Genomic DNA, 26,508 nt, shown 5'->3' with positions numbered 1-26,508 from the left:
AATTAGATTAAATGTATAGAATTTAAACCAGCATGTTTGTAATCCAATAAAGTTAGTTTACACTACTTTTTTTTTTTTAAATAGTTTACACTACTTGCAGTCATTCCCCTGCCAAAGTCTTGAAAGCTTTGTGAGGAAGGATATCCCATTGTGGTTTGGCCTTGGCTGTTCTGAATCTGGAAATCACAGCTGAGAATTTAAATGTGCTTAAATGGGAGATCTCTTACCTGGTAAAGCATGGAGTTGCATCATAGAGACATTTCTTGCTCTGCTAGGGTTTGTGTACTGTAAAAATATTGAATTTGATAACATCTTGGATGTTGCTGCTCAGCAAATGAGATCTAGGTCAGCTCAGCACGGTTGTTGAACTAACCCAGGGCACTGTTTTATGCATATGAGGTCAAATGGATGTGAAGTCATGGAAAAGCTCACACATCACTGGAATGGCTGGAAATAATTAGGGGAAACAAAGATTTGAAACAAAGGATGTGATTGGAAAATTCTCACCACTTGTGTTTGGAGGGGAAAAGTTCCTGACACACCCACTTCCCACAATACTGTTGTATGGAAATCTGGTGGACTATGCAAGATGTCAGAGAAAGGCCCTCTTCTCTCTTTCTCTCTGTCTATCGCTTTCTTTATCTATGTTTTTCTCTTATTTGAAATGTTCTGTCTTGAGATGAGGAAACACTTTAACTGTCATTTTACTAACAATATTACTGTTCACCTCATGAAAGTAGCTTTAACCTTAGTAGTAGCTTCGCTTGCATTCAATTAAGTTTTTAGGCTGCACCTAGGAACATGGAAACAAGAAAAGCTCCATGACCGTTTTTGAGGAACTGAAATTTAAAGCAATGTTTGCTTATTTCTCTGACATGTTTTTTTTGTTGTAGTGTTAGCAACTGATTGCTTTGTCTAATTGTTGCTGCAAATCAGTAACGGCAAACTTTTTTCTAGGTTGTAACTGTCAACTTTTCTCTCTTTTTTTTCTCTCTCATATTTTCTTCTGTATTGTCCTATTAAAGTGTTAGTTCTCCCAAAAATGAACATTCTCCGATCATTTACTCCTCATGCCATTCCAGATGTGTGACTTTCTTCTGCTGAACACAAACAAAGATGTTTAGGAGAATATTTCAGCTCTCTAGGTCCGTTCAAAGCAAGTGAATGGTGGCGAGAACTTTGAAGGTCCAAAAAGCACATAAAGGCAACATAAAAGTAATCCATAAGACTCCAGTGGTTAAATCTATATCTTCAGAAGCGATGTGATAGGGGTGGGTGAGAAACAGATCAATATTTAAGTCTTTTTTTATTTTTTTTATTTTTTTTTACTATAAATTCTCCTCCCTGCCCAGTAGGTGGTGATATGCATGAAGAATGTGAATAACCAAAAACAAAGAAAAAGAATGTGGAAGTGAAAGTGAAAGTAAAATGGAAGATTTATAGTCAAAGTTATATTAAAAATTTTGGCCACTATTCACTTGCATTATATGGACCTACAGAGCTGAGATATTCTTCTAAAAATCTTTCTTTGTGTTCGGCAGAAGAAAAAGTCATACACATCTGGGATGCATGAGGGTGAGTAAATGATAAGAGAATTTTCCTTTTTGGGTGAACTCTCCCTTTAACTGAGAGTTTACATGTGTAACCAAGGCAAAATAACTCTTATGCCCAATTGTCTATTCAGCATCTTTTAAAAGGTTTTGTCAATAAAAAATGTTTTCTCTATAGATCACAAGCAATTATACCTCAGTTAGGACCTGTCAGGATGGCATTATGTGTAGTTGTTGTCTCTCTGTGCAATGATTGGCCCATCTTCCTTTTTTTTTTTTTTTTTTTTTTTTTAGGGGTGGGGGGGATTTTTCCCCTTTTTCACCCAATTTGGAATGCCCAATTCCCAGTGCGCTTTTAAGTCCTCATGGTCGCGTGGTGATTCGCATCAATCCGGGTGGCGGAGGATGAATCCCAGTTGCCTCCGCGTCTGAGACCATCAACCCGTGCATCTTATCACGTGGCTTGTTGAGCGTGTTGCCACGGAGACATAGCGCGTGTGGAGGCTTCACGCAATCCACCGCGGCATCCGTGCTCAACTCACCACGTGCCCCACCGAGAACAAACCACATTATAGCGACCGTGAGGAGGTTACCCCATGTGACTCTACCCTCCCTAGCAACCGGGCCAATTTGGTTGCTTAGGAGACCTGGCTGGAGTCACTCGGCACGCCCTGGGATTCAAACTAGCGAACTAGCGAACTCCAGGGGTGGTAGCCAGCGTCTTTTACCACTGAGCTACCCAGGCCCCTCGATTGGCCCATTTTCATTGCTACAGTAGGATGTTATATGTGTCTGCTTTAGAAAGTTACAAGGCTACTTTTGGAATCCTCTCAAATAATTATTAGATTATTTAACTGGATATGTGTACAAGTCTTTAGAATATATGTTAGGCTGTATTACATATGATAGGCAGACTGACCTAGTGATGCTTACTGAGAGGATATTCTTTTTGATTTTTCATTTTAACGGGAATCCGCACGATTTCGTGCAACGGACTTCCGGTGGCGAAGAATTTCCCTTGGGGATTTCGCGTGGAGTTCAAGTATGTTGAACAATCAATATAATTTTGCTGCAAGTTTCATTTTATACTTCACTCTCACAGAGTATAAATTGCAGCATTAAAAAGAGGCTGCTTGGCAGTTTTTTGCTGGTTTCACATACACTCAATGTCAGGCCACGCTTTCTTCATCCACAGAATTTTGCAAAGGTAAATGTGGCCGTGCCTTAAGGCAGCACACTAATTTGACTGAGAAGTATGATGTGATTGTGATGAGGAGGAGGGCATGGCCGGGCCGTGATGGAGCACGGCTGGCGCTGAATCAGCTGATCAACGGGAGAGTGAGATAAAGGGCAGCCGGAGACGCCGGTTCGAGAGAGAGAGAGAGAGAGAGACACACACTCGGCCGCATTGCATATATGTCTGTGCTTGTTTACATTTGTTTTAAGTTGAGTTTCTCATTAAAACTTTGTTTACTGTTCAGCCGTTCCCGCCTCCTCCTTGCCCGTCCTTATACTGTTACAGTGGTGCTTACGATCCCGAAGCATACCTCGACTTCTTCAAGAAGACAACTGAGGTGTGGGAATGGCCGGCTGACCAGTGGGTGGCCCGACTGTTGCCACTACTCTCCAGGGAAGCGCAGCTTGCGGCCCAATAGCTCCCCGCAGCCAACCTCCTTGTTACGCTGACTTGAGTCATTCTGCAACGGGTTGGCCGGACCCCCGAACAGAGCCGACAGCACCTCCGCACCCTGAAGCTGGGCAAACACGGCCGCCCGTTCGCCTTCGCACAGCAGCTACAGGATGCCTGCCGGAAATGGTTGCTGGTGGGGGAACCCCACAGCGCCCAGGACATCATGGACATGGTGGTTCTGGAGCAGTTCGTGTCCGGCTGCCCTTTATTTTCTCTCCCGCTGATCAACTGATTCAGCGCCGGCCGTGCTCCATCACGGCTTGGCCACAACCTCCTCCTCGTCACAGTGATATTTACAGTCCAGAGCAAGAAATCGATTGGAAGTCAACTTGACTGGCCACTTTAGAGCAGTTTATCTTGTTTTATCATATTTTCATTTTAATTTCCAACCAGAATCCTCTGCCTACAGATAAAACACACTTATTTAGCATTGTCCGTTTAAACACATGGGCAGTTCTGTGCAAGACTATAAAAGCAAGTACTTTAAATGGGCCATGCTAGCACACACGTCAGCTATTCGTGCATTGTAGTGTGTACTGGCTTATCCAGTGCTATGTAATGATGTTCACTGCTTGTTGCATGTTCTCATGCTTTGGAGGAGTTTCATTTTTGTAAAATGTGGTGAGTTTCCCAACTGAAAGGTTTGTTCAGGCCTGGAGCTGAATGAATTACAAGCTAATGATGTAATAATCAAGGGGTGTTTAATCACTGACTGAGTTATTTACTTAAGTATCAGTAATTTTTAAATATATATCATTCTATACGATGAAAACAACTCTGTTATGTCTGGAATTCTAGGATCTCTATGCCAAGGGCTTACGTAAGGAAGAAAGAAAGACTTTTGAGGGTTAGACACCTGATATTTTCAAAGAATGCTGTATGCTTTTATTGGGCATCTGCGGTAGCATATCAATCATTAAAATGAAAATATGTTGTAGTTTCAGAATATGAGCCAGGGCCAATCTTTCAAATAATGTTTATAGAGTTACACAGCATCTTTACCGTGCATTTCACCTGCATTCTTTTTTAAAGTGTGCCTTTAGAAGCAGTTGACTAATTCAAGATGCTAATTTTTCAGACCACGTGTTTCTCAGATGCAAGAGCCCATTAGAACAAACGAGTAATTTTCAAGTGATTACTTAGCTGTGGGTCATGGAATCAAAACTGGAATAAATAGGGTGAAATGCTAGCACAGGGGTTGATTAAAATGGCCATTGTGATACTACCTCTGTGCTAATTATTTCCTCATTGTCTTGGTGCAGACATATTTCATATGGAAAAATTCCCAGCATTTCAATTAATGTGCTCACAAGTGCCGAAGCCCTTTTTGAGCTCTGCAGATTTCTGTGTGTTGAATTCATTAAAATTACCTCAGATAAGAGGTGATCTACACATCTGGGAGCTATAGGTTTAGCACACCATTAGAATTTCTGATTGTTCTCATTGACCATTGGCACAATGCTATTTCATCCGTCGAGTGGGCATTATAGAAAAAGCGCTGTGGTTTGAACTATGCAAATAAAAATAAGAAAGATTGGAAAGTGCCATCTATCTGTTAATAAGATGTAGATTTGAGGTTCGCAGTGTGATTATAAGTGAGCTAGATGGGCGGATCTCAAGAAAACATGTCCAGGCCAAATGTCACCCCCAAAATCCAAAGAACAGCACAATGTATTTTAACGAAAATGAAGTCTATTTTTAGCACCTTTTAAGATTTTTTTTTTTTTTTTTTCCATTTTGCATTATTCTTATTGGTGAATCTCACTTTCAATTCTCAATTCTTCACTTTAGTGCAATAATATATTTTTTTCAGCAAAGAATAACAATGTATGATTTTAATAAAAATTTAAATCAGCATAAAATAAAGGCAATACAACAAATACTACTATGATGTGAAAATACTTTAAATGTAAATTATATATAATTTTTTTTTTCATGTACAGTAATGAGAATGAGATTTTATTTAGCATTATGTTTAATTGAATTTTGGTGGAAAATTCATAATTTTGTGCAATGCAAAAAATCGTAATGGTCATTTTCTTTTAAGTATAAATTTTTATTTGTATCTTTTGATTTTGGGGTGAAATATTAACGAGACATGTATTTACCCTGGTACGTGGTGTGATCTTGATGCAAATTTGCAACACTGCATAGATAGTTTCTCACACCACAGCAACCCGAACCAGCACGCAATGCAAGTGCATTTTTCAGTGAGACTGGTAGAGTTGAGAGTTGAGCGGGAGGGATTACTGGCGCTCTAACAGGGTTTTGGCTTCAACATTAAGGTTAAACCCCTTTCTATTACAGTGAGCTTTCGTGATGTGCTCCCCCCCTGCCATGCATGTTTGCAGGTTCACTGCACCTCTGGTAGGTCATTCCGTAAGGCCTCTGATCACTCGGGGGTGACCAGGGAGCCACCGACCTACTCCATTCACACGGCGCTCCCTGCCACAGCTAAAATCGATATGGCCATCTCCCGTTAAAAAGCCTCTCAGAAACAGACGAGCCCCTCTGTCCTTTAGCCTGATTCCTGGGCTTAAAGTCTTGATTGGCACACCGAAGACATAGTCCAGTGACCCACAGCTGTCACATTAGTGCAGTTAATGCTGAGATTGAAACGGGGCAAATAAAGGAACCTTGTCCATAGATATATATATTTTTTAATAAACTCTCCTGGCTGGCTTTAGGTTGCCCCTGGAGTCTCACTGTTATCCCAGAAACTCAGTGCCTAGCTCAACCTGATTTTATTGGAATAATGGTAATCACCATCAGCTTTATATACAAAGAAATGTCCACACCATTAGGCAAGGTTCCTACAGTCGTGTAAAACCTGGAAAATACCAGGCCTGGAAAAGTTATAAAAATAAATAAAATCTTAACAGTCCTGGAAAAGTCATGTACATTTCTATAGTGATTATGTACAGGGTTCGTACAAGGTGCTTGAAGTGCTTGAAGTACTTGAATTTGGCTTTTTCAAATTTAAGTAATGGAAAACCCTTGAAAATAGCAATTTTCACCAAGAGGTGCTTAAAAAGTTCTTGAATTATAGAAAATCTTAAAATACATTGGTTAAATCATTTAATGAACTAAATGTATTTATTTATTTTCGGAAAAACACGACGACAGACCACTAGACCTCTGTTGAAGCAGGCAGCGCATAGACAGCACTGTCATGTGGCACCTGTTACTTTTGGCAGCGCTGTTCAGAATGGGCCAATCACAATCAATTGTCACTGGAGGATTTAAAAAATATACACTACCAGTCAAAAGTTTTAAAACACTTGACTGAAATGTTTCCCATGATCTTAAAAATCTTTTGATCTGAAGGCGTATGCTTAAATGTTGGAAATTAGTTTTGTAGACAAAAATATAATTGTGCCACCATATTAATTTATTTCATTATAAAACTAAAATTTAATTAAAAAAAAAAAGGGTTTGAAATTGATGACTTGGACCAAATAATAAAGAAAAGCAGCCAATAAGTGCCCAGCATAGATGGGAACTCCTTCAATACTGTTTAAAAGCATCCCAGGGTGATACCTCAAGAAGTTGGTTGAGAAAATGTCAAGAGTACATGTCTGCAAATTCTAGGCAAAGGGTGACTACTTTGAAGATGCTAAAATATAACACAGTTTTTATCTATTTTGGATTTTGTTTAGTCACAACATAATTCCCATAGTTCCATTTATGTTATTCCATAGTTTTGATGACTTTACTATTATTCTAAAATGTGAAAAAAAAAAAAAAAAAAAAAAATATAATAAAGAATGAGTAGGTGTTTCAAAACTTTTGACCGGTAGTGTATATTTTATAGATACTGCTGTGGCGGATTTAACAAGTATGAATTCTTGCAACTATCAGTTTTAATTGCAATTTACTCTCCAGTGTGAAAAAATTATATGAGATGTAAAACGATTTGAGATTTGAATGCAGATCAATGGAGGATTTAGTTTTGTGAGCCGTCTAGTGCCACCTTGTGTAAAGAGAGCTTTGTTTCTCACAAAATAGGTTATTTCTGACAACATTTGGGTCAGTATCAAAATATGTTGACAAACATGTCCCTTTACTTTTTTTGGGGGGGGCGGGGGGTATAATTCTATAACCTAAACTTTAATGATATGAAATGATTTTGAAAATATATTTGAAATTGTTAATTGCCTGAAACAAAATCCTTGTCCCCTTCATCTGGTACGACACTTCTATGACATGTAAAGTTATTTGTGTATATATTTTGTACTTATTTTTAATAAAAGCATTAGTGCAAGGCCGAACAAGTGTGCAAAAAAGCAAAACAAAATTATTATTAATAATTTAAATAATTTAAAAAGAATGTTTGTCCCTTGATTTCATGGCATTGGTGTTATCAATGTTTTAACAGTTTTTTTAAATACAAAAAGTTGTGGAAAATCAATAAATAATTTTGCCAGCATGTTTAAAAGTTATGAATTCACATTTTAACTAATATTTTCACACAAAAATATTTGGTGTTGTACCCCATTTAACCCTCAAAATGTGGTGTTGTAACCCATTTAACCCTCGTTAGTGTTAACTTAGTGTTAACTGAATTCGTTCATGAAACAAAATTAAATAATAAATGAAAGAACAACAGCCAAGTTGTCCTTTATGAATAAAAAGTAATGTCAACATGTTAAAAAATGTTTACCTTCAGCGTTTATAGGCAAAAACTAAACTAAATGGAAAATTTCAATATTTTGTAAGTTGGAAAGTCAAATTTTTTTGAGAATGACCCATTTGCAAATTGGACTACTGTTTACGGACCCAGTTATTCACTTTTGTTGGAAAGCGAAGTGCGTTTTAAGGGAGCACACAACTGCACATCCATTTTGTCATGAATGAACCAAGAATTGTTACTGTGAGAATATGTAGTTAAAGATGCATATTAAGATATGCTGTACTTACAATAAGTGGTGTTTAATAAAAATAAATTAATTGAATGAATAAAATATTTTTATTTATAATTAACAAAAAAATAATTTGTTTTAATGACATCTCGAGCATAGTCCTTGAAAACAAATAAAAATGTTCTTGAAAAGTCCTTGAATTTAACTTTGAAGCATCTGTATGAACCCTGAATGTATTTTTCTAGTTATGCTCTGCTCTAAAATGTTTCCTCGGCCAGATGTTGCTCTTGTATAGAGCTTGTCTTGAGTAAAACTTGCTTGCAAGCCATGGTGATGTTTGATTTGTTAGCTGTTTTTTTACTTTTCTTCAATGAATAAGTCAATTTGGTTCACACATTAGTCTGTATGATTCATTATTGAATCAGCCTGAATCAAAATGATTTAAAAAATCCTTATCCAGTAATCACAAATTATTGAAAAGGTCATGGAAAAGTCAGAAACTGATTGGTTAAAAAGTGTGGGAACCCTAATTTGTCATAGAAATTAATTGATTCATAGTCGTAGAATTGATTCTTTCATAGTTTTTATCGGTTCAAGTTATAGAAAGAATGGTTAAAAAGTGAGGGAACCCCTTACCAGTATACACACGTATTAGGAACTCCTGAACACCTGCTTATTCATGCGATTATCTAATCGGCCATAAAATCCATAAAATCATGCAGATCAGAATGGGCGAAAAAATTTGATCTCAGTGATTTCGACCATGACATGATTGTTTGTGCCAGATGGGCTGGTTTGAGGATTTCTGTAACTGCTGATCTCCTGGGATTTTCACGCACAACAGTCTCTAGAGCTTACTCAGAATGGTGCCAAAAATAATGAACATCCAATGAGTGGCATTTCTGCGGATGGAAACGCATTGTTGATGAGAGGGGTCAACAGAGAATGTCCGAGCTGACAGAGAGGCTACGGTAACTCAGATAAGCACTCTGTACAGTTGTAGTGAGCAGAATAACATCTCAGAATGCACAACATGTAAAACCTTGAGGCAGATGGGCTACAACAGCAGAAGACCATGTGGGGTACTTTATTAGGACCATAGTGTTCCTAATAAAGTGCTCGGTGAGTGTAGAATTGAAGTGGGCCTGGGCCATCGAAAACCATCTCAGAAAAAAGAGGTGGCTTGAGCTTCATTCTCATAGAGACTATAACTTTTAGGGTTCTTAAATGACATCTTTAGCAACTTCATTTACAATATAGGTGGCTTTTATATAGTTTTAAAAACTGCATAAAATGTTTGGATTTAAAATGTTCAATGTTCATTCAGTGTACTTTGTCATTGATACACTGTAGTAAACTCCTGCACCTTCACCTCAAGATTGTCCAAAGTCCTATTTACATCCAATAGCCTCTAAGAGATGCCAACTGCTGCTGGATCCTTGTTCAAATCCTTTTCCTTTTGGAATGTTTTCTCTGCTTGAGATTTTTCAGGGAGTTTGGTGGAATCTCTGAGTCACAGATGTAACTGAAACTGAAAATACACCCCCAGCCTCATCACGTCTGTGTTGATGGGTTTTTGTTTGGAGTTGTCGGGAGGGAAGGTGGAGTACTCTTTGACGTATGAAGTCTGGCAGCTCACTCAGGCTCGGTCTGAGTCACGTCATAATTGATCTTTCGAGAAAATGTGTTAGCTGTGTAAAACGGCTAAATCTTTGCAAGATGTGTGCTTTACAACTGCAGTTGTGAAGAACTTTTGCATTTATGGCATTTCTCCATTCCCCCATGATGGAAACAGATAGACGGAAATGAGGTGTGGATTGGGATTGTGTGAATGTTGTTTAAGGTTTTAAAACCAAGGTGCAAATGGGAAAGAGTGGCACCGAATATCATACAGTGAGTGACACTCATCTGCTGTTTTGGTCTGTTAAGTAACAGATAAGCCAGGAATGTACATTAAGAAAGTAAATGGGGTATTTAGATTCCATGTTTACTTTAAGGTGCCATTTGATAAGTGGGATAATGTACAGTCAACTGGTCATTGTCGCAAAATAAACCCTGACAGGGTGATCATGTGTGACTGACTTTACATGATCCCACTTATTGCATGGCTGCTTACCAAATAAATAAATAAATGGACATAACATGTTGACTTGAAATAAAAAAGATTGTTTTCTAAACCATTGTAAAATACAGATACGAGTGCACATGCTGTATTAATGTGCCAAGTTGCCATGAGTTCACTTGGCAACTATAAACGGCTAATGAACCATATTAGCATTATTCTTGCTTTGTTTCCTACCTAAGAACACCCCTTACCTGTAGTAAAAATCACTGTAAGGCAAGGCCTTTCTAATTGCTTTATTAACATTTCTCATATTATCAATGGACAACTTCACCACAATGACAACAACATGCCTTTAATGTAGGGCTGCAACTAATGATTATTTTAATAATCGACTAATCTAACGATTATTAGAACGATTATTTGACTATTCAGGTGATTACTGCAAAGATTAATCATTGACTTGTGCCTCGACTTAAAAGGTTGTATTAAACATGTTTACTAACAATAAGAGGACAAAATCATCTTTTAAAAATATCTTTAAATGACATTCGCTGAATTAAAGGGGAAAAAAATACTTTGGATTTTTATTGTTTAATTCATTTTAAAAAAATCACTGCAAAAAATCCCGTTATTATCAAGTGTTTTTGTCTTGTTTTCCATTTAAAATTATCTAAAAATCATAAGTAGAAACATTTACTTGAGAAGCAACATAGAAAATATTTAGACTTACTTTCAGAGAATGTATTTTGAATAGGCCTATAAATGTATTTTGTATATACATGTATTTTTTCACTTGTTTATACTTCTGCCAGTGCAGTAAAGACAAAATACACTTGTATTCAAGATACATTCTCTGAAAGCAAGTCTAAATATCTTATATGTTGCTTTTTAGGTAAATGGATATTGTTTTAAGGATTTTTAGATATTTTAAAATATTTAAATATTTAATATTATATTCAACATTATCCAATAAAATTTTTATGTTCTGCAGTGTAGCTCCTAAAGTAAATGTTCGTAAGGAGTTTTAGATATTTATATAGGAAAACAAACCAAAAAAGACATCAAAAACCTTTATTTTTTTATTTTTTATTTTTTTGTATAATGGGTTAAGTCTACACTCTGTCACCTTTTTGTTCACTTGATTTTGATTCATCTTTAGCTCACAAAAAACAAACTCTCTCTTCTTAATAGAGCTGCGTATTGGCGATTAATTTTTTGAACGATAAGACACATACCGTGACACATATTATGATTCACTATGTCGCGAGCCATCATGTTATAATCTAGCTGCAGCAAGCGTGCACAATGGGTGAGCATCTCTGCACGAGATAGTGTATCAGCTGGGAGTTGTTTGAAAAATCTTTAATATAAGTGGCTCTGACTGCATAGAGAAATGCCAGTTTAGGAGTTTGTGCTTATTTATACAAACCACTTCCTTATTATTTGAACTTTAATAAAGGATGCATTAAAGATATAATGCTGGGGTGTTTCCTTTTTAGACGCTCTGACAGGCAATTTTTCCTTCAGCGGAACGCCATGTACAGCTCCGCTTTATTTCACGTCACGACAGCACTGCTTCTGTATATACTTATTTTGTATTTTTGTAATATATTTTATATACTTTGCAATCTACAGCACCTTAATCTGTTTGGAAAGTTTGGAGTGCATCTGGACTAAGAGCTGTTCTTTCTTCCTCTCCTTAATCATGCGCGAGCTGAAGTGCTGCTCTTCCGAGTCATCATTAGCGTTTCAAATTATCTCATTAGCGTTTGAAATGACTATTCGACAACTAAAATTTTAGTGGACAATTTTTTATTGTCGACGTTGTCTACAACATTGACTAATTGTTTCAGCCCTACTTTAATGCTTAGATTTTAATGCTTAGAAGAGTGGTTTTCCGCCATATCGTACTTCTGCAAAGGATAGAGGGCTTTCTGAAGGGTTTTAATGATTTTGATTGCTAGCATGCAAATGCAGATTGGAAAAAGAAGTATAATTGATGAAAAGCTCAAGCTTTTGCAATCTTTCTCCTTGTCTTTCACGTTGCTGACTGCCTTATAAAATGTAATTAAGCAGAACAAGGTTCGAAGGGCTTATTTTTTCCACTCAATCAGCAGCCAAATTACTAAATTGGAAATTAGTAAATCCCAGATGCCCGACTTGGCTTGTCATTGTTAGGGAGAGATGGAGTGAAAGAAAAGGAGAGCAAGCGAGCAGCGCAGACAGTGAATGACTGCGAAAGAATGTGGCCCTAGAATGTTAAACGCCTTCTCAGGTGTCACATCTCTACACAGGTTTCATTAGAACAGCCAAATTTAAATGATTGTGAAGAATTAAAAGTGTGCCGTAGCACAAAAACAGCTGAGTAATAGTAACTACCTATTCATCTTCTGCTTGAAATGAGTATAAAATAAGATGTGAGCTACGGTGTCTCTCAGAAATTAGATACTGCAGGGTGCCAGCAAACCGGAAGAAGTGCCATAATAGAGTTAAAACAGCATTTTGGGGTGGCTTCAAAGAACAGGGCAATTACTGTGATCAAGACACATAGTAGTCTCAAATAAAGGTTTGAAAGTCCCAAACTGGGTGAAAGTTTAAATAACTGAACTAAAAATAAATAAATCTTTTGTGCATGAAAAAATCTCAGGAAAGGACTGGGTGTTCCAAGCACCTTAAATTCAACTTCATTTTGTTTCTTAATGCACTTCCCTGGTCCTATTGTGCATGGTTCAGAGGTGCACATTATTCCATTTGTTTTTTTAATTTGTCTTCATAATCTTTCATCAAAATGTAATGTCTTGCTCCGCCTCTAACACTCCTCCCCTCCAACCACCTGTCACCCATCAAACTACTATTCACAATCCAATCAGTTCATGATGGATAAAATCAAGTCCTGGCCTACCTTTCTTTTTCTTTCTCACTGAATGTACCATTTCATTTGGAAGATGTCAGAATACAAAAGTAAATTGGGTTGTGAACAAAAATGCTATTTTCACCATTCATTTTACTCTTTGGTAGGTTCAGAAAACCTGCATACGTCCAAAGTGAATCCAACATGCGCAATAGATCAAATGCACCATAAATTAAAATTTAAATTCTTGTACTTCTTAAACATGTGCCTCTTCTAAGGAAATAAGACCTTGCCACCAAGTTGGAAGGTCAGACTGTAAACGTCTTTAATATGCTGATGGATATTTTCTGACAAAGGCCTTTTTAATAATATTCCTTCTGCTTTCCCTCCCTGCAACCAAATTCCCATGGTTTTGTTTCAATAAATACGGGGACGTAATTTTAAATGAGAGTGTATATTGCTTTGGATTGAAAGGTGCAAGCTTTGCCATAGGTGTTTGTTAGGAGAAATGCCACCCTAGGCTGTTTTGGGAGATGGTGGGAACTCTCCTGGTAGGTCAGAGCACATTTACAAATTAGCATTTCAATCAGAGAGACGGGCACATGGAGCATTAAACAGGTATTTGTGTTGCATTCATGTAATATACTCTGAGCTAAACAAATTCTCAAACAGAATTCCTTGTCTGAAGGATTATTTTTTCAGTTGTTTTTATTCATATTTTTCAAAGAAGCCAATTTTTTTTTTTGGGAAAACCAAAAAATTAGCCTTGGGTTCAAAAAGCCAATATAACGGTACACTTTGCTGTTGTAATTTTCGTTGAAACCTGAACGAATCTAAGCATATTGTTCTTGATTATTAAACTATACCTTCAGCCTACTAAAGATAAAGCTGTTTAAAAAAGGCTTCTGCATAACTTTAGGTTAGATGCTGACCTTTCCAACTTTAGATCGGAGTTTTTCACCTTCACATTCTCAGTGCCGACCAGCGCTTGGTGTTTTTCACCGGCCAACACTTTTGTACCAGGTAAGGATTGTTAGCCATTACAAAATGATGAAAAGAAATGGATGGGGGCAGTTTAGCTGGATGATGTGAGTTGACAAGTGAATTAATGTGTGTTCCGTTTGATGGGCATCCTAATAGGCCACAGCAAACAGCTCCACTCTCAGGATGAAATATTAAAATGCCTTAAGCTACTAAAAATACAGGGACCTACTTTTCTATTTTTTCTCTTTCTATCTCTTTCTTACTTTACCTTTAAGTCTCCATAGAGAGCAGTGCAAATTAGAGTACATCCTGCCCTGTCTCACCTACCTTCCAAAATCCTCCTGCCTGACCGAATTTTTGCCATCTTGTTTATGCTGCTCCACGCCATTGACGTTCATATATATTCGTTCTTGGGAGGTCTGCCATGCTCTGCTTCCACGTCTTTGGGGTGCAATTTCGAATTCTTCCAGCGGAGCTGTTTTCTGTGACACCAAGGCAAGGGGTGTTTATCCACAGTTTTACATAGAGAGCGATGCCACAATGGCACGTAGTCTCTCCTGGGCGTCCCGGCTCGGCGTCCCCGTGTGGGGCATCCGCCAAACGCGTGGTGACAAATGGCAATTATATTTGTGTGTTCTTCATGAATCCATCAAACACTGGCCTTTTAAAAATGCTCCCAGGATATTTGAGGCTGTCAGATCCAGGGGACCAAATTGGGATGCTGCTTAGATAGTCAAGAAGCACTCACCCTCTGTTTGCCTGTGATGTGTTTGACAGAGTGTGTAGCGGAATACCATGTATTATTCAACTACAAATGTACACTCTCAACAGTTGTTGATATGTTGGAAGCAGAGCTTTCAGAAGACCAATTTGGACTGTTTTCTTCCTCCCCTCCCTTTCTTCTGCACCATAACATGGTGTTATAATGCGACCTGTCAGCAACCACCGTTTGTGAGACAATGCTTGTTTTTATGGTTAGTGCGGTATTCAATTTTTATCACCTATCATGCCTTGGGTTGAAGGCAACATTTATATTTCATTGAGGGGGAACTTTTTCTTTTAGATTGCGTTGACCGTTGGCGTTTCGTTTGGCTCATATGATCCTATTAGCCTGCACTAGATGACTCCAACACCATATGTTGTTCGTTTGCGCTGTCTCTGGCAATGGATGTGCAACCGGTTTCTTAGATCGGTTCAAAGGCTTGTGCTTCAACCCCTTTTGAGCCTCAACTTGGCAGAAGTCAGTGTAGTCTAGTGGATAAAGATCTGAGTTGGTAACTGAAAGGTCATAGGTTCAAATGACACAAATGACAATCCCATGAACCACACCATTGTGCCCTTGAGAAAAACACTTTACCACAGGTTGCTCCAGGTTAATTGTCCTGATGTAGAAACATCAGCTAATAAGTTAATTATTACAGCCTTCAAATAACTGTTAATGTGTTTATAAATTAAAAGCTTGACTTTCTTTGTATGTAAGGTACTAACAAGGCTAGCTGTACAGGAATCAGGTGACAATAAAATTGAACTGAGAGTGTAAGGCACTGAAAACTGCTGATGAGTGCTTTTCCCCCATTTATTGAGCATTTGACCATCTATTGGTCATATATTGATATATTGACCATCCATTAGTCATTTTACAATCAAAGTTATTTAATGTAATCATAATCAAAAAAATAAAGCACAGTAGTCAGCAACCAAGTGTTTAATAGTAGGTATGTTCCCATTTGCTTGCTGTAGTGTACATGTCTGGCTGATAAAAACGCCACTGCCTGTTATTAATTGTGTTGTTTTCATTCCCGTCAGTGTCTTTCTTGGGTAATTTGTTGTTATAAAGAGGTGGGCTGGATTTCTCATCTTGTTAACAATAATTTTGCAGTCAGTGTAGACCCCCCACCAAAATGAAAAGGAGAAAAAAACAATTAAGAGAACTAATTTCACATTTTCTCTGTTTAGCAGGAAAAAATTATTTTGACTCGTCCCTCCTTTTCTTTAAAAAAAGAAATAAAATTGAGAATCAGTGAGGCACTTGCAGTGGAATTGAATGGGGCCAATTTTTGGAGGGTTTAAAGGCAAAAATGTGAAGCTTATAATTTTATAAAAGCACTAACATTTAATTCTGTTGTAAAAACGTGTGTATTATTTAAGCTGTAAAGTTGTTCAAATTTATGTTTTTGCTGCAGACAACTGTTCTAGGTGAATTAAAGATTTTACAGCGTTACGTCATCATGGCAACGAAGTTGAAAAATTTAATATGAATTTATTGTGGTAATCATCATTATGCCACAAATGCTGTCGATTGAGCTTGACTTTTATTGAACCTGGACTGTTCCTTTAAGTTGTCATTCACATATTTCACCATAAAGTTTTTCTTCTCCACTTTTACATTGCATATTAAATTAAAAATGCTATAAAGGTCAGTCATTTCAGCCAAACCATGTTACTAACCCAATTTACAGCTGTGAAGTCTCTTCAGTCTAAACAGATGATTGCAAGCTTTTAAATAACTCTCTTTCTGTCTCTCCCTCTCTGTAGTTCAACCTCAGCCGCTGCCCCAGCCAACAACATCCCTGCAGCATGCCAGCAACAGGGAGGCTGCCAGCCAGCAGAACGGCCTGCACGCAAGGCTAAATAACGGCCAAAGCATGCCCTGCAGGGTCACGCAGCCCCCAACCGCCGAACCCAGAAAACAATACCCGTCACCCGTCTCGCACCGTGTGCAGAGAAAGCTTCGCTCCAGTCTGTCCGTCAACAGTGACACCAGCCGAAGGAGTAAAATCAGCTCTATGGGTTCCCATAAACCCGGCTCCATTCCAGAGGGTAGGTGACATCACACACTCACAAACACACACAGGTTGGTTTTCATTCATTATGAGGACTTTCCATTGACTTATTTTGTTTTTATGTTGAGCTAACAATATATTTTTATTAGGGATGTGTGGAACGACTAATTTCACCGACGTTTAAAGGAAAATGTTGGAGTCGACTAGTCTAAAAAGAAAGAAACCCTCAGAAAACAGTCAAAAAACATTGCGTTTTTAAGCAACCCATTTAAAATACTTCCAACAGCCAAATCAGATGCTAAATTCCTCTGAAAAATTGGCATTTATTTGCGATGTGCTTGACGTGCGGTATCATCACTGTAGGCTACATTAAATATAGAACAAGACATGCATTTAATGAATCAATGTTAGCGAATACAGGCATAATTATTGAAAACAACTGAGTGAATAGTGCAGGACCAATAGAGCAATCCTAATAGCCTGTTCTAAATGGAAATCACTAAGTAAAAGTAACTTAACTTTGTAAAACAGTCAGGACATTTTTGAAAATAATTCACAGGTAAGACAAATCTACGAGAGAAAAAAACATTTGCTGAAAAGTTGCACATATTTCATAATGTGCATTAGCCTATGATCTAATATGACAGCTGTTCGGCTAAGAACGTTAAACAACAGTTAAGTAAAAAAAAAAGAAAAAAATAGCTAGGATATTAAAATATAGGCCTGTGAGAAATGTACAATAACCCAAATGTATTGTTCTAAACATGAAATGCACACAGAATAAAAGGGTTTAACCCATAGAAGCAGTCGACACGCATTGTTGAAAAAAGCCTTCTTGATCACTACGGTAAAAATAATTTGCATTCCTAGCCAAAAATAGTAATTTTCTAGGCTTCTTACTTAAAAGCATGAATTTTTGATGAACAATATTAATTTAATGTCAACATGGTATGGTGAAAGATGGGACCTGACTCACCTGAGGCGATTATCCTGCGCTTGAAAAAGCCAGCTCGGCGAGAAAATAACTTTTAAGCACTCTCAGATTTAAAGACTCAAATGTGAAAACATTCATAGCGACTTGCAAGACAACGTTTAGGAAATCCGCTTCCCGCACTACCAAAGTGATTTCCATATTTACTTTGCCGGTCTTGCAAGAGGGCATTTTCCTGCACGCATCGCGAGTGAGAGAGGGAAGAAGCACGCAAAGCGGTAAAATGAAACTTTGTGTACATCTGCTCAAGATATCCTCTTTTTTTTTTTTTTTTAAATAATATTTATAGTATTAATTATATTTAAAATGTGTAAATTTAACATGACAGTCTAGCCTTAGTAATAATATAAAGCCAAATGTAAATGTGTAAAAATGCTGAACAGTTTAACAGGGAAAAATATTGACCGACTAGTAATTCCAGTGTCAACTAGCAGCATCAGAACTGTTTAGTCGACTAGTCTCGCACATCCCTAATTTTTATACCCTAACCCTACCCCTAAACCTTAAAGCTGAAGTGTGTTATAGCACAAATAATGATAGTTTTCAAACTGCTTTCCCTGAATAATTCTGCATCATCCATTGGTTGGCTAAACAGATAGTCCCACCCAAAACTCACACCATTGGTTGAGCCAGTGTTGGGGGCTAGTTGGGATGCTCAAAGTAAGCAATGTATGAAGCCACCACAGACACACAGTGGCTTACTTACAGTTGTCTCTCCATATTAACCTAGGATAGGATGAAGTATTTTAACAAAGAGCAAATTGCACACATCATCTTTAACTCATTTGAATAAATGGGGCAGTCCTCATAAGGCAGGTGATTTCAGGTTTTCATACATTGTGGGGACATTTTGGTCCTTACAAAGTAGGTAAAACAGAAACACATGCACATACACACACCATCCTACATGCAAATTGACTCTGTGCATCCCTTGTCACCACCTCCAGCTTTAACAGCAACTAATCTGCGACTTCTCAATTCTTTTCAGTTTCCTGTTTCCTTCATTTCATCTTTCATAACTCAAGCTAGAATGATCTCTTTATTTCCGTGGTGTTGTATTGTCTTGTAAATGGGCAGGAAAAACAGAAGACCAATCTGAAGAAAGCAGCTTGCACATTGTCAGGTGTGATGGTATACGGACAGTAATGAAGGAGGTTGCTGGTGCATTAGTAATGGTGACCAAGGTGTGACCTTTTAACAAGACTGCCGAGAGTGGGGGTCTGCCATGTGTCAACCCCACCTCAGCAGGGGCCATATCTCCCCTCTCTCACAGTGTCCTCTCATTAAGTCCGGCTCTCTGGCTCCTACGACCTGCTCCTGTGCACTAGGCTTCTTTAGTGCTTAATATTTAGTCATGCTTGCCTGATACCATAAGACTTTTGAATCAAGGAAAGTCTTGCATCTGTTGAGTACTTAAGCTTCTCTGTAAAGCAACTTGATATATTGCATCAAATGCATCTGTGACATTTTCAATCTGGAGAGCATTTGATTGGACAATAATCTAAGCCTGTGATTGCAAGATGAGTCATCAATATGGTCCATTTGGAAAGAGAAAGGCTGTAGATTATGAATATCTACTAAAAGTTGCTTTGACTAAAAGCCTCATTTTGTTTTCATGGGGCTTTCAGGGATATAAAAAAATACATTTGCATGAAAGTAAACACAGGCACGCACACTCATTGGGGACACATGGTAAAACCCAAACCTGTGTTTGTACAGGCAAGAGACTATGTGAGGGTTTCCCACACTGGAATGTTGTAGAACAGAATTATCACTGTAATAGCGAGGTGATGCACAACCTACTGCGATTTATGTGTAACAAAATTTTCTCCCCACTGATTTAACAGAAGTGTGTTTCTGTAAAGGTGTCATAGTTTTCAAATCTTAATTGGAGATGTTGCATGAACAGTTCAATAAGTCTTATTACGGCTTGTGTGTCTGTTATTTGTCGAAACTGTGTTCTGAATCAATATGTTCTCTCTCAAGTAGTAATTTCCCCCTGGAAAACATGCAAGCTGTTGTGTTTTAATGTTTACACGGATTACCATAATCTGTTTGCCTGTGAAATTAGCCTCTAAACAGCCTTGGAAGCTTGAAGAACAAAGCTTTACAAGATCTCCGCTCAAGGGATTGCAATTCCTTGTGTTCTTGGCTGCCGTCTCTGGCTGCGATAACAGCAGAAAATCAACTAATTGAGAGAGGTTTTTTTTTTGTTTTTTTTTGTTGCTGGTGGGTTAAGACCTTGAGTGATGGTGTGTTTGTGATTTGTGTTGTGTTGTAAGCATGTACTCATCTAAAAATCCCTCTGACAAATTAAATTAAAGCTTCAGGATGCACGCAAAAGCTAGTGCGGTCATTATCCAGTGCTTCATAATTCTCTGTTTTTCCCATCTTTTCGACTTCCCAAGTGTATCCGAAGCTCTCTTTCAGAAATGTTTCTGCACACTCATACTTATTGACTGCAAATTAACTGCACTGTTCACTGCATCTTTTTTCCCCTCTCATTTGGTCTCTGAAGCCGCTATGTACAGCCTGTGCACCAGTCAATCTTTCTTGATTTGAACATTCCTGTAGCCGCTTGCCGGCCTGCAACTCTTCCAGCTTGTTTTATGTCACGTTGCCTCTCTTTTTGATGTTAGCCTTTGGAGTTTTTCAGATGTCTCAAACTATTTCCTTGGAGGTGCTTAGGCTGTTTTTGGTCACTCAGAATCTGGGCATCCTTTACTCAGGCTGACATTAAACATGAGCCCTCTTATGGAGGCGATGTCGGTTTTGCAGCTGAGATAAGGCAGCCCATCTCCTGTGTGCATTACACAGACTTTCATTCCTTAAGATTCACACTAATCGCTGCTGATAAATTATACATCCAAGGGAATTCATTATGTACTGTAGCTTTTAAAGCTGTTTCTAAAAATAAATTATTAGTTAAAAAAGGACAAGAAAAATAGAATGAAAGAATTGGTGTGGACAAGAGAAATTTTTAGTAGTTGTTTCATAGGATGGAGCGAATCAAATCTAATTAAAGGAGTAATCAAGCTATACATGTACACGCTTTGATTAAAAAAGATTGAGATGACTAGTGAAAATACATTTAGCATTTTTCTAAGTTTTTAAATGGCAAATGATAGCATAACAAGTTGAATTGAAAAATCAGCATACATTTCAGAATTTCCCAGTATTGGTATATCCCCCTTTAGCTTTAATGACAGCATGCACTTGAACTGCCATGGGAATGTATGCAAAACCTGATGATCTAAGTTATCCAGCATGATTGGAGAATGTTCCAAAGAGCATCTTCAATGGAAGCAAAGGAAATCTAACATTTTGTACAAAAGAGTGAACTAGAGAGAGAGCTAAATCTGAAATATTTCTTATCTATTGTATCTCATGACATTCTTTACTTTACATTTTTCAAAATCCTAAAACTTTGTTTATTTCCTGGTTTACATTAGATTTTAGATCACAGATTTTCAATGTGGTTTCAGACTTTTGGGCCCCGTTGTATAAAGAATGCAAATTTGTAAAGAAGTAAGGAATTAACCTTAGGCCCAGTGCAGGACTGAGCAAACAGTTGATGTAGCTGTCGTAAAGTCAACGGCACGGATGAAATCTAAAAGTACGCCTGTTTGACCTTTCAAAAAGCTGGTGTTTTAAGCCTTTGGTGGGCCTGCATGCAAACTTGTTTCATGTTCAAACACCATCCAGGCTGCAAAGCACCACCGCTGGTCAGCTCCGCCGCCTGCAAAAAAAGAACTTTGATCAAACAAACATGAGCATCCAGTGGTCTTTAGGCCCCGTCCTTGCTCTCTCCCCCTCTCCCTCCTTACTGCTACCCCAATCATACCCAGCGTTTTCTCTGACAGCTCACCACGGACTGATGAAAGCCATGCAAATTCACATTTTAGACTCATAACGATACACACCACATCGTTGTGATTTCTCCAATGCACCGCAGTTTGGGTTCTACTTTTGATTAGAGGTCCGAGCAGCACATCCGGGCCGGTAGGGGTTCACTGTTAATCTCAACGACACTGTTTATACCAAAGCACAGTGTGTGCCGTGCTGTTTACTGATGCTGTAGTCTTAGTTTCAGAGTAAGAGATGTTCTTTTTTGCATGTGAGATTTGTTTTTACTGTTATTTTTTTTCCCTTTAGTGCATGTTAATTTCACTTGCCCTGTAATATTAGCACTCTACTGTCTGGTTTTATAGTACAATTTAAATGTTTAAGTGTTAAGCGCTTAAGATAAGTCGACATCTACCACAACTTGTTGTTTTTTTTTTTTTCTCCAATAATAACTACAGTATATGCACACAAACAAAAGCTGTGTTTTGTTTGGTTCCTCTGACATTTTTCTTTTAACAAAATACCCCAACAGATGATCGGCACTCCAGCAAAAATATGTATTTGTGTCATCTTAAACAACAGTAATTTGCCATTGTGTGTGGTGGGCCTGTGAGTGTGAGGTTAAATGTTAATCAGAGATGAGCGGAAAGATGACATTAATGCAACGATTTGCTGGCGAAAATCTTGGATGCTGTTAATCAGCTTTACGTGACCAACCCTGTGCTTTTGCATGATAATAACCCAATTTATTCACAATGCTACAAATCAACACAAAAGTGGAATTTGTTCTTTTGAATTTCTCTAATTCCTCCTTGCTCTCACTCCTACACAGACACTCACTCACTCACTCACTCACTCATACACACTTTATACACATATAGGCACGACCGTGTGGTAGCAGTGTAGAAGTGAAATCAGCTATGTCTTCTCACTCAATATGGTTGACTGTGATAACACAAACAGAAATGAGATTTGCTACTCTTACACATTTGCATGTGTGTAATCTTTTATCTTGTGTACATTTAGTTATTTTATTATGTCTTGGTTGAATTTTGTTGCATGCATACAGATTTAATGAAAAGTTTGATTGTTTGAGTTTTTTTTAGGCCTGCCATTTATTATTTTTATAGTCAACATGAAATGTAAATCTGAAGTATTTATGAGCAAAAAAGGATATTCAACCAAAAGAAAAAAAAAAGTAAAATGGAGGGGACTTGATTTTATCCAATGGCAATTGAGTGGATGTGAAAAGTAGGTGTTACATAAGAGAATAGAGCCAGGTTGTTGAAGAGGAAGGGCTGGAATTCATGAAAATCTTCTCAAGAAAAAAAATTAAGAAAGTTTTTAAGACAATTTATAAGAAGTTTGTAAGAAGGAATCTGACTATAAGCATTGACGGTTTAAGAAAAAAGATTAGAATGTTCTTAAGTTTTTTTGGGAGTACAAAATATTCATAACTTTTTTGCTTAAGATTGAAAATAAGTAGAAAATAGTAGTTAAGAAGAAATCTATTCTTAAGAATGTTTCGTAAATCTGACCCTGAGCATGTTAATTAAGGTCGTGTCCGCACTAATACGTTTCGTTTAAAAAAAGCTTTCATTTCGCTACGTTTTCGCCTCATACACACTAGAATGCCTTTTTCCTCCACTGAAAATGAAGCGATTTGAAAACGCTCTTCATTTCGGCATACTTTGAAAAACCATGAGGTTAGGAAACTGAAAATACAGTTTTCAAATGAAAAAAATGTATGTGGATGTGGCCAAACTCTCAGTTTGGATTTCATGTTGACTTTAAACATTTTTGGCTGAGTTTTGTTTATAAGTTTCATTTGATGTAATACTCTGTAATTTTCCTATATTTATTAAATGTATATATTTTTTTTATGTTCTGCCTGAGTGCAGACTGCTGTGTCCACTGCATCCTGGCCTGCCTGTTCTGTGAATTTCTCACTCTGTGCAATATGGTGGTGGCTCAGGCCTCGTGCGGCACCTGCACTTCAGAAGCCTGCTGCTGCTGCTGCGCAGATGACCTGGGAGACGACTGCAACTGCCCTTGTGACATGGACTGTGGCATTATGGATGCCTGCTGTGAGTCGTCGGACTGCCTGGAGATCTGTATGGAGTGTTGCGGAATCTGTTTCCCAACATAAAAGCCCATGCAGACTACAGCCAGGACAGATATAGAGTGGGAGTGTGTGTGTTTGTGTGTGAGAGAGAATGAGAGCTAGAGAGTGTGTTCTTTTCACACTTGTGAAATATCTGTTCCTGAGCTTAAGACGACTATGTAAAGGTCATATAAACTGTACAAAAGGACAACAATACATTGCATACTTTACATAACCTTGTAGACTAAAACTACATAGACACTTAATATTTAAAGGGCTAATTCACCCTAAATAAAAATAATTGTCATTGTTTGCTCACCATGATGTTGTTCCAACCCTGTATGACTTACCTTCTTTTGTGAAATGCAAAAGATGTTTGGCAGTATGTTAGTTTCAGTCACTATTCACCTTAATTTAATATTTTCCCACACAATGAATGTAAATGGGGACTGAGGCTGTCAGTCTCTAGCATTCTGCTTACAACTCCTTTGGTCAAAAGGAAGAAAGTTATACATGTTTAAGGTTGAGTAAATAATGGCATAAATTTTGGGTGAACTATCCCTTAAGTCAGATATTTAGCACTTTATATTCAATGCTTTAATATATCAGAGCTTGTCTTTTTGTATCCTATTTTTATCTCTTTGGAGAGGTTTTTATCACCTTTAGTTTTTTTTTTTAAATATATTTGACATTTTATAAATTCAATAACTCTCAGTTGTTGAAATGAATGCAGAGCAGACATCACATGACTTAAGGCTGCTTTGCACATCACTGTAATTTGAGTGGAAACATAACGCATTCACACTATCAGAGGTCAAACCTTTGTTAGGTTTTAAGTCAGATTCTTATTTTGAACCGTTTCTTGAAAAAAGAGGGCTGTTTAAGTGATAGCCAATTTGGAAGTCTTTATTAAGTAGTGTCTACTGTAGCTCAGTTCATTAAAAGTCTCAACGTCCAATGACATTAGGTTGGTGGAAATTCATTTTATGGTTGGATAAATTAACTGGATACATGCAATAGTTTAGAATGTACAGTGGTCCAAATGTACTTGGACACTTCAGTCACACTTAAAAATGTATGATATAATTGCATTAGATAAAATGGCAAACCAAGTGCCGTGTCGCACGTGTCCAACTAGTAATGGCAAAAATTGCCCAGAAAAGTGAAGTTAGTTCTGGAGAACACTCTAGCATCATTTGTTTGCAGATGCAATTTGATAGTAGTTTGTTATCTAATGCAATGACATTCATACTGTACATTTTAAGTATGGCTAAAGTGTCCAAATACATTTTGCGGCCATTGTAGATGCAGATATGCAACTTGTGCTCTATTTGGATCAAAGGAAGGACAAAACATGCATGTGTGTTGTATGAAACGAGGTAATTAAGGTCTAGAAAATACTGTGTAAACTTGACTTTTTATTATTCTTTATTGAATTGCTTTATTCTTATTCTTTATTTACTCTGCTAAATTTACAATAGCAAATCACTTTTTTGTCTTCTTTAAGTGAATACTGGATATACTATTGCAAAGTGTTGTTTTCCTTGACTGTTGAATCATACATGTAGTCCATATGACATTGCCTGAGGGTTTCTTTTTGCAAATTGTATAAAGCTGGCATTTTTCTGCATTATGTAAGCTATTATTAACATCATAACGTTAACACTGTTGTTTTGTGTTCACAGTGTGTAATACTTTCGGTACTTCATATGTGTTTGTGACTCGTCTGACTCATCTCGTCGAAACTGCTTACGACATACTTGCCAAACTGCACCTCTCAGAGTGTGACTGTACTGACCTGTAACATTCAACTAAAATAGGTTAACAAATCAAACTACCTGACCTCTCCAGACTTCTTACCTCTCCTGAAGCAGACACTTGTTTTTTGACAAGACCCACTTTCAGACCTAACTGATTAAGACTGGTTTTTTACACTGAAGATTCAAAGCAAATGTATGCAGTAATATAGTTGTATTATTAGGCTTATTGTTTATGCTATTCATATGATTAAAACATTATTTTTTTTTAATAGTCAGCTAAAGTCAAGCTGAAACTTGACAAGCTGACATCACATTCCTGAGATATTTGTTTGTTTCCAAATTAATTTATTTCCCAGTTAATTTTGTAGCATTCAAGAGAGTTTTAAAAAATTCATACTTTTTTAATTAAAAAACAAAAATCTAGTTAAAAATGAAAATAACTTTTAGAGACAGTGGTTTTTATTCATATTTAAACACTCAAATCACGATTAATCAAAATGTGTCTATCAGGAGTTAATTGCAATTCCAGACGATCAGAAAAAACACTTGTCTATGAAAAATGGCCTTTTAAAATAAAAAAGAAAATTTGTGCTAAATATGAAAATCCATGTGCCATAATTTTGAAAAATTACTCAACAGAATGTGAATACAGCTTACCATATTTATCTTTTCTCAAAAAGCATTGTGTACTCAGATGGATGTTTTCATGTTTTTCCTTTGTTGTCAGTACAGTTTTAAATGTCTTCAGTATGTACTTGATTGTTAATGGACCAATAACACATTTTTCTAAAAATAAAATGTTAAACTGGAGATTAAGACATCTGCTTGTGATCCTCAGTTGTGTGATTATACACTGAAAATCAGCTACATGGTTTTCTCAAGATGCCGCGCGTGGTCTGAATGTTTATCAGGTGCCGATGTCATGCATCGATGCAGCTGGGCTGTTTCCCCATCGCATTCAGGCATGCGGTAATTGACTCACCTGCACAAGGTTCAGAGATGGATATAATGTGTATCGTTAG

The 26,508-nt window shown here is 37.4% G+C and overlaps 1 protein-coding gene across 1 annotated transcript in view; it reads left to right on the top strand.

The window, feature by feature from the left end:
- The window catches only part of LOC127435082 (myoD family inhibitor domain-containing protein-like), a 30,776-nt gene extending 4,480 nt beyond the window's left edge, over positions 1-26,296 (top strand). Inside the window, exons 4-5 of the mRNA XM_051688249.1 lie at positions 16,538-16,822; positions 23,524-26,296. Coding sequence (XP_051544209.1) covers positions 16,538-16,822; positions 23,524-23,771 — 533 coding nt within the window. The 3' untranslated portion in view covers positions 23,772-26,296. The remainder of the gene's footprint in view (positions 1-16,537; positions 16,823-23,523) is intronic.
- Positions 26,297-26,508: the final 212 nt, after the last annotated feature.

This window comes from Myxocyprinus asiaticus, chromosome 45 (genome assembly GCF_019703515.2).
Source record: "Myxocyprinus asiaticus isolate MX2 ecotype Aquarium Trade chromosome 45, UBuf_Myxa_2, whole genome shotgun sequence".
NCBI classification, from domain to species: Eukaryota; Metazoa; Chordata; class Actinopteri; order Cypriniformes; family Catostomidae; genus Myxocyprinus; species Myxocyprinus asiaticus.
This window is presented reverse-complemented; position numbering and strand designations above follow the sequence as displayed.